The 8735-nt window shown below is 55.3% G+C and overlaps 4 protein-coding genes across 4 annotated transcripts; 2 read left to right on the forward strand and 2 right to left on the reverse strand.

Annotated features, from left to right (window-relative positions):
• Window positions 1-1072: 1072 nt before the first annotated feature.
• On the forward strand, window positions 1073-3634 carry NGA_0701700 (solute carrier family 2 (facilitated glucose transporter) member 13; the record flags this gene model as incomplete). The annotated part of the gene is made up of 1 exon (XM_005852676.1): window positions 1073-3634. The coding sequence occupies one exon, from the start codon at window positions 1073-1075 to the stop codon at window positions 3632-3634; it is 2562 nt and encodes an 853-aa protein (XP_005852738.1).
• Window positions 3635-3920: 286 nt separating this feature from the next.
• IDS (iduronate 2-sulfatase) lies at window positions 3921-5108 on the reverse strand (the record flags this gene model as incomplete). The annotated part of the gene is made up of 1 exon (XM_005852678.1): window positions 3921-5108. One exon carries the CDS (start codon window positions 5106-5108, stop codon window positions 3921-3923), a length of 1188 nt encoding a protein of 395 aa, XP_005852740.1.
• Window positions 5109-6175: 1067 nt separating this feature from the next.
• Window positions 6176-7178, forward strand: NGA_0701600 (translation elongation factor p). The gene is made up of 2 exons (XM_005852675.1): window positions 6176-6498; window positions 6697-7178. Exons 1-2 carry the CDS (start codon window positions 6222-6224, stop codon window positions 7119-7121), a joined length of 702 nt encoding a protein of 233 aa, XP_005852737.1. The 5' UTR covers window positions 6176-6221; the 3' UTR covers window positions 7122-7178.
• An 87-nt stretch (window positions 7179-7265) lies between these two features.
• Window positions 7266-8459, reverse strand: NGA_0701800 (short-chain dehydrogenase reductase sdr; the record flags this gene model as incomplete). Its single annotated transcript, XM_005852677.1, has 2 exons — window positions 7266-8161; window positions 8413-8459. The coding sequence occupies 2 exons, from the start codon at window positions 8457-8459 to the stop codon at window positions 7378-7380; spliced, it is 831 nt and encodes a 276-aa protein (XP_005852739.1). The 3' UTR covers window positions 7266-7377.
• Window positions 8460-8735: the final 276 nt, after the last annotated feature.

Raw genomic sequence — 8735 nt, forward strand, 5'->3', positions numbered from 1 at the left:
GACGCATACAAGGTGAGCTGCAGAAGGGGGCATGAGGACGCATACAAGGTGAGCTGGTGCGACTTGGCAAAAGCACGTCCAAGGCAGGGACAATCTCTCGACTCACCTCTTCCACCGTCAAGCCGTATGCTCCACGATATTCGGAGCCATCGGCTTGGGCCGCTCCGTAGCACCCCACGCTGGCCGCCACCAATGGCCGTTGCCGTGTCCCTCCCCCCGCCTCCTCGGTCTTCCTTTTCCCTGCTTCTTCACGTGAATACGCCGCCCAAAATTCGTCACGGGCCTCAATTGCCAGTGCCACTCCTTTACGGATCAAATCCTCGGCTTGCGCTCGGGTGACACGGACACCTGCTGAGCTCATGAACCCCTCCAAGCTGGCCTGGTACGTCGCCGCTGTTGCTATGTCCGCACCAGCTTCGAAGTATTGCCTATGCACGGCTTTGATGGCTGAAGGGTGGGTGCGCAAACACCCCGCCGACCTGTGAATAAGCCACAGCGTGGTAGAAAACAATTTCTGGGGAATGTGCGTGCTTGAAGGCTTTCTACGACTGCGACATGGGATGTGATAACTCACCACAATTTAGAATCCAAGGGTGCACCGATGTAGGCCTCCAGAAGCGTGCCCATGCCCCCATCACTAATGATGCAATTTTGATGGGCCAGCATGGCAGCTAAAGGGTTGTGTGATGATTCATCGCGCATCTCAATTGACAAGAGTGGCACCTTTTTAACCAATGTAAGCTACTCGCCTTACTCTGGCTTCAGCTCCTTCGACTCTCTTAAATCGTGAGCTTTCCAACGCGAAAGCCCATTTTGCCACATAACTTGTGTATTTGGATTGAGAGATACCTGGAAAAGAGGAGATATAGCCCCGAGAACGCGTAAAAGTGATGTATTCCCATTCAAGCCCGGCTGTGGGACGTGGACGTGCCTGAACTTGACGTTCTCGGCGACGGTCCAGACCTCGGGGGGGACCAAAGGCTTATCGGGGATCTTTTTCGAGATCGTGCTCAGTGCTGGGTGCGAGTGGGAGGCATCTTGGAAGGGGGGACGACATTGTACGGGCGTGCACATGTTTCAAGGTGGGAACCGTGCATTGGACAACACATTCGGGCACCGCGAGTCTGGACTTATCTCCAATCCCTTCCCACACCAGAAGCAGAACACAGCGAGTACGAGAAGCTCGGATAGCAACTATTCCGTCCGAGCTCGACCGTTGCACCCCGGACACCGTGTTGATAAAGCCTACATTCTGGCACCTGCGGGCGTGTCTCCTCGCGGTGTGGCACAGAGAGACCGGGCAACGAGGCAGCCTCGAGGAGAGGGCGACCCCATTTCAACAAGCTTAGTGGAGCTTCCACGCTTACAAGAAGGGGTGGAGGATCCCACAGACCGCCCCGTTGAGGGCAAAATCTGTCAGAAAGACGCCAGCCAGACGGAAGCGTCGTCGACCTCGTCTCCCAGTCATTTGGAAGCCAGTCGTCGCGGGAGGAGTGCGAGCCCGTACAACGACGACCTCCGGCCTCCCCCGGCGATGCAAACCGGGAAAAGCCTCCAGACGCATTGTGCTGAGGAGATAACTGGCAGTCAGAGCAGCAGCGGAGGCGGCAGCAGTCATCTCGCCTCGCCTCTTTCGTCGCCCAACCGACGTCGCTTGCTCCTCCTCCGACAGAGTCGAGCCCGCTCCCACCAAGACGCCTGCCCGTCGACACGAAGCGCGATGGGTATGACCAGCGAGGGCGACGAAGGGCAAGATGAAATACTTTTTCATCCACACGGGAAACAAACAGAAAACACTCCTTTTTTCAGACTTCAGTCGCCCAAAGAAGTGCAGGCCGGCTTCTACATCTTCCTCTTGACCGGGATCTGCGCCGTTTCCTCCCTCCTCTTTGGCTACGACACGGGCGTTGTCTCCGGCGCCTTGCTTTCCATCCGGAACGACTTGCAACTCTCGGAATGGGAGCAGGAGCTCATCGTGAGCATCACCACCATCGGGGCAGTCGTCGGGTCCTTATCGGGAGGTTTCTTGACCGAGCGAGCCGGCCGTCGGCCCGTAATCCTCCTCTCCTCTGTTATCTTCACACTGGGCGCCGTGGTGATGGGGGCAGCGCCTTCGTTTTTCCTCCTGACCTTGGGGCGGGCTGTGATCGGTCTCGCCATCGGGTTTTCCAGCATGACCGTGCCCGTCTACATTGCCGAGGCCGCTCCTTCCTCCATCCGCGGCCGGCTGGTGACCATCAATTGCATTTTCATCACGGGGGGGCAGTTTGTGGCGGGGATGGTGGACGGCGGCTTTGCGGAGGTTCCGGGCGGGTGGCGGTACATGCTGGGCGTGGCGGCCATCCCCGCTGCCCTGCAGTTCATCGGGGTCCTCTACCTCCCCGAGTCTCCCCGGTGGCTGGTGGCGCGAGGGCGCGTCAACGATGCCAAAGGGGTCTTGGAGAGGCTTCGGGCGTCGGAGGATATCGCCTTCGAGCTCGCAGAAATCGAGGAAGACGTGGCGGCGACGGCGTCTTTGCCACGGGCACGGATGCGAGACCTGTGCACCTCCCCACCCATCCGGCGGGCAGTGACCCTCGGATGCGGCTTGATGCTGCTGCAACAGCTCTCGGGCATCAACACGGTGATGTACTATTCGGCCTCTATATACAATATGGCCGGGTTCTCCGACACCACGTCCATCTGGCTGGCGGGGTTCACGGCCTTGGCCCAGTTCGTGGGCATGCTCACGAACATGAGCCTGGTGGAGAGGTGGGGCCGTCGCACCCTGGTGCTGACCTCGCTGAGCCTGGTGACCTTGTCGTTGGTGGTGATAGGCGCGAGTTTTTACCTGGCCATGGCCTCGTCGCAGCCGGTCGGCGTGGTGGATCCGTCATGCGCGCGCGTCCACAATGTCTTTGTCGGCTCCTTCCCCGTGACTACGTGTTTCCAGTGCGTCGAGAGCGCATCTTGCGGCTTTTGTCCTGCCTTGGGGGCCTGCCTGCCGGGAAACAAGACGATGGACAGTTTGGGCACCTGTCCCGTGGGGGACGGAACGGGTGTGGCAGGTCCCTGGGCGTACACGGTGTGCGAGAACCCGTATGGGTACATGAGCGTGGCGAGCATGGTGCTTTACCTCTTCACGTTCGGACTGGGAATGGGAGCAATGCCCTGGACGATCTGCGCCGAGATTTTCCCTTTGCATGTCCGCTCCTTGGCGAACAGTTTGACGACGAGCGTGAACTGGCTCGGGAACGTGATCATTTCTGCCACTTTTCTGACAATCGCCAGCCCCCACGTTTTGACGCAATACGGGGCCTTTTGGATGTACGCCGTGATTGCCCTCTCGGGGCTGATCGGACTGGCCTTCACTTTGCCGGAGACCAAAGGCGTGCCGTTGGAGGAGATTGAGGCCCTCTTTATCAAGCCAGGGGATCGGATACGAGGGATGGACGAGGTGGAGGAAGGGGTGCTCAGAGGGCGGAGCCGGGACTGGGGGGAAGAGGAGGGGGCGTCGCGGGTCACAGACTCGCCGTCGTCCAGCTCGCCATCCTCGGGGCCCAGAGAGAGTCACCGACATGCGGCAAGAAGCACGCCCGGTGGCGATGGGAAAAGACACGGGGGAGGCGAGCTTTTGTCCTATCATATGGGCTGAAGGGTGCTCGTTGACATCGGGAAGAGAGGAGAAGTGTACAATAAAGTGTATGGGGAGAAAGCAATATATGAACGATTAGCGACACAGGATTAAATAGTGAATTTTCAATTGCCTGCAGCTTTGTGTACAATTTTACATCCTGCTGTGTAAGAACGGGCAACCTTGCTACCCTCAATAAGCGACTTTTATTGAATGTGCCATTAAGAACTATGTCGCCGCAAGACTTCCAAGTTTTTGTTACATGCTTTCGCTCAAGCTTATGCACCATGTCTGTGGTGTAAACAGGTCAGGTATCCACGGCGTCGGCGCTCATAGCAAAGGGTTGGAAGGACGAAAAGTGGTCATAGAGCAACTTGCTCAGATGCTCCTGCTCTTGACGATAGCGTACGTCGTTTGCCACATTCCGAGCCACTTTATCTTCCATCTTCATCTCCTCCATCACACCTTTTCCTCTGCTCATGTCCATCGCATACAGCTCCACGGCTACAAGACCTGCAGCATTCCATCTAGGCCGGGCTCGTCGCGCCTCCCACGTGTACCACTCTGTGTATCTCCATCCCTCCACTCTCACGCTGTACCCCATCACATCGATCTTGTCGTTCTCAAGCCAGGCACATTGCCGATTCCATCGATATCCCTGGGATGCCAGTCCACTGGGAGCCAGCGAGGTGCTCGCACAACGGGGATACTGGGAGAAGGCGGCGCCGAACCCGGTCGCATTTTCGGTTTCATTGCCTCCACTGCCCCAGCGCCGCATTAGAGGGATCAAACTTCTTCCTCGCATGTTGGGATCAGGTAGTGTGAGCCCAGCCAGGTCCAGCAATGTGGGGTATATGTCCACAAGCTGGACGATTGCCTCTGACAGGCCGGCTGTCTCTCTCTGTTCCTTTTCTCGGCGCGCCTCCGATGGCACTGTCAGACCGGGGGCTGACACGAGCAAAGGTACGCGCGTGCCGATCTCTCGCGTGTTTTGTTTGCACCACATTCCTTCCTCGGAGAGATGAAAACCGTGGTCAGAGTGGAAAACTATGGCCGTGTTCTCGTCGAGGCCTAGCTCAGTCAAGGCGTCCAAAAGCTTTCCTACATTCGCGTCCATCCATGTCACTGCCGCATAGTACGCCCGTCGCAATTCTCGTTCCAACTCGTCTTGTAAGGGCTCGTGGGGCGATAGGACAATCTCCGGCATGGCCAGCTTCCAAGGCGGCTCCGTGCTACAGTTGTAGTAAGCGACAGCTGGCATGCCTGGCGGGGCCACTCGGACCGAGTCCGAGGGAAGGCGGACATCTCTCAGGGAGACCTGCGCGTCAAAGTAGGCCTTGGGCACTGCCCAATCTAAATGAGGCTTCCGGATCCCCACGGCGAAAAAAAACGGTCGATCACCTCGTCCTTCAACGGATTGTGCATGTACGTGCCCGCGTAGTCGCTCAATCGCCGCGTCCACAACCAGCCCGTCCGTAAAGTTACCTTCAGGCATGTCGGGAGTGCACCAACCATGCTGACCTTCCCCACAAAAATCTTCTTCAGGAGCGTAGTATGGGCACTCTGGGGACCAACTGTACGGATTGTCGTAGTCCGGCGGGCTTGGAATCCCGTCGTCGTGGAAGGTCTTCCCGAAGCCACAGGTCAAGTAGCCCGCGTTTTTGAAGGCTTGAGGTAGAGACACAGCGTCGGGCAAAGTGTCCCGGAAGCTCGTTTTAAACGTGTAGGACTGTGTCTCGTCGGGATGCCGCCCTGAGAGAAATGAATTGCGCGAAGGCCCGCACACGCTTTGCTGTGCATACGCACGCAGAAAGTTCACGGCACGAGGAGCAAGTCGATGTTGCAGATTAGGAATGGGAGCTTGATCTATTTTTCCACCAAAAAGTGACAAATCGGCCGTCAAATCGTCTATGATTATGTACAGTATGTTCTTCACTGCGAGAGAACCGTTCTCCGCGCAAGGAGATGTGGGATTGCAAGACGTCGTGGCCGGGGCGGCGGCTACTCCGATACCGAAACCATGACCAAAGAGCGTCAAAGTATATATTGTCAACTTTAAAAAGGTGAAGAGTTGAAGCGCCGTGAAAAACTTGATGCAAACGTTATGCACGAAATGTGCTCGGTTCAAAGTCATGTGTCCGCCAGTTCCCAACGCTCTGGCTGGTATTGATAGTAAAGACGTTACAGCGAAGAGCTTTTTGAGTGTCGACGCTTTGTTGATACATAAAATGATTGAAAAATGATGGCATCGAGTTAGAAAATTCTGTTGCAGAGGAGTGCTGAGAACCGAATCCCCACGCTCCCGTGTGAGCGGAGGTATATGAAAGCAAGTGATAAAGGAAACTGAGGAATCCACTGCTTCGTCCCACAGGCAACAATGGTGGACATGAGGTTCACCATGCAGGTGGCACGACGTTTATGCCTAACCGTAAAGGTCGCGTCCCTTCAGGCTTTTGGGATCGCATTTGAATCAGAATAACCTCCCCCTCACTTCAATTCGAACAAGTCGACACAGACAACTCCCACACTTTCAGAGCTCTCACCACAACCTGTCGTGATTTTTTTTAAAACGCACCCGCGCACGGTCCAGTATGCTGATCGCTTTATCATGAATCTACTCCGCGCTAGCAACCTGGATGGAAGGCTTCATCAATTCCTCGTCTTCCATGCTTTTTCTCGTGCGAGGCCCCCCCTATCCTCCCAAGCATTCCCATCCGTCATCTATCATGCTAGACGGTGCTTTGCACAAATAAATGGCAACCAAGTGCGAGTGGGAAATGTGTTGGAATACAAAGGGAAGCTTGTCATGGTGAAAAGGGCTCAAGCTGTCAAGCCAGGCAAGGGTGGCGCGTTCAATCAGGTCGAATTGAGGGACATCAGGACAGGTACTTACCGTGGTAGTCTTGTCTTGCATTAGACTACAGCAGATGCAAACAATGGCGCGGACAAATGTATTTCGTTGAAGGATGATCAAAAATATGGTTTATGAATGGGAAACGTTTGCATGGTAGTTGCACTGGGGGCAGGAAATGCTTGAAGACGATTGATAATGTCCTCCACGACATCTTTTCCTCTGTTACTAGGCCTCAAGTACCACGAGCGGCTACGAGCGTCGGAGAGTGTTGAAAAAGTCAGGCTAGACGATGAGGAGCTTTACGATTACCTTTACGAGGAAGGGGATAAACTGGTACTCATGAACAAGCAAGACTTCACACAGATAGAGGTATCCCGCAATGTGCTCTCGGAAACGGAGCAAAAATTTTTGCAGGAGGGCCTGACACTTCGCGTCCAGTTTCATGAAGGATCTCCCCTTTTGGTACGGCTGCCAAGGACGCTGGTGGTTGAGGTAGCGAGCACGGAGCCCTTTAGCAAGGGAAGCCAGGCCAGCCCCACGTTTAAGCCTGCCACGCTGAGCAATGGAGAAGTCTTGAAGGTCCCGCCCTTTGTGGGGGTCGGTGAGAAGGTGATAATTAATACCGAGGAAATGGAGTACCAATCGAGGGTGTGATGGACCCGGGGCCATGCTCCACCGGAGATGCCGGCTGACTCGTGAGGATGTGGGAACGTCACAGGTAAGAGATAGTTGGCCAGTGTGCCTTCGCGCAAATTAAAAAAACAAAGCAACCTGGCCGCAAAACGCGTTCCCACGTGACCCGTTCGGAGGCAACTTTATTTTGCTCGACAATCTCTCAGCACTTCAAAGTCGAGTCTGGGGAAAAGCTTCCCTAAAATCATCCCAATGCCGGCTCCTTTACGGCGCTCCTTCATTCAACACCAGCGCACTTTTTACAGTAGTCCCACACGGCCTGGCATTCTTGGTCGTTCTCCTGCCACGGACAAGCAGTCTCCTCCCCGTTTACCCAGTACGTCCCAGTTTCCATCGTCTTCATCCCTTCCTCTTCCATCACCAGTTGCACGGCCATTTTCGCGCAAAACTCTGCAGAGTCCCATCCTTTTTCATAGCCCACTCCTTTCAGAATTGCAGACGTGGTCACTCCAGGGTGCATGGCGAAGACTTTGACTCCCGAGTCCGCAAAAAATTTGGCCCCCGCCCAAGAGAGTTGCCTGTCCGCCTGCTTGCTTTGCTTGTAGGCGAGCATATTGTTATATTTGCGCTTTTCGAACTGCATGTCCGTTAGATCTAAATCTCCGGCGAGATTGGATGCCACGTTGATGATTCTCGCCTTGCCGGATTTTCGAAGAAAGGAGGAAAGCGAGAACATCAGGAGGAAGTATGAGAGCACGTTGACGCAAAATTGGGTCTCCAGACCGTCTTCGGTAAGCTGCCGGGTGGGAGGCACGGTTGCAGCGTTGTTGATGAGGACGTCAAGGCGTGGATAAGCCTCTTGGACCCGCCGAACGAAGTTTCGCAGGGACGAGAGGGAGCTCATGTCGCATGCCTCCAGGTGGACTGGCCCTGCTTGAGCGCCGGCCTTTTCGAGGATGTCTTTGACGAGCTGTTTTCCCCTCTCGGCATCCCGCACCGGGAGGATAAGTTCACAGCCTTTTCCTGCCAAGCTTATTGCGATTTCACGTCCGATTGCTCCTCTACAAGATTCAAGAACATGGAGGGTGTTGAAGAAATAAGCGAGGAAGCAGGGGGGTGACATGCGGGGGTCATTTCCCAAAGCACTTGTTGGACGGCCGTACACTTTGAAATAATTGCTTTACCCATAGATGAGGATGAAATCAGGAGCACTTGCGATCACGTAGCTAGGCAGACAAGGGGGACGAAAGGAGGTCGGGAGACGGGCAGTTTGTGTCAGCCGCGACCTTCATAAATACCCATAAATACTTACGTGGATCCTGTGAGAAGGACAATCTTGCGTGATCCGCTGTTTGTCATCCTGTGAGGGAAGTGCGCCAGCCGTGGGAAGTCTTGTAGCCGGGACGTTGAGGATTAACGCGGGGGCAGGAGGTGATACCTACCGAAGCGATAAGTAACAAAGGATCGACAGCGAGCACACGGGCGGTCCTCCCACCAACTTCACTTCCCTCCGGTTGTACTCTGACAAACCAGCCACTTGAACAGACGTAGCACGGACAGGATCATGGAGGACGGGCAAGCCCTTGCTGAGGAGGAGGAGGAGGAGGAGGAGGACGAGGGAGAGGAGGAGGAGAA

Source organism: Nannochloropsis gaditana (genome assembly GCF_000240725.1).
Source record: "Nannochloropsis gaditana CCMP526 unplaced genomic scaffold scaffold1016, whole genome shotgun sequence".
Classification (NCBI taxonomy): domain Eukaryota; class Eustigmatophyceae; order Eustigmatales; family Monodopsidaceae; genus Microchloropsis; species Microchloropsis gaditana.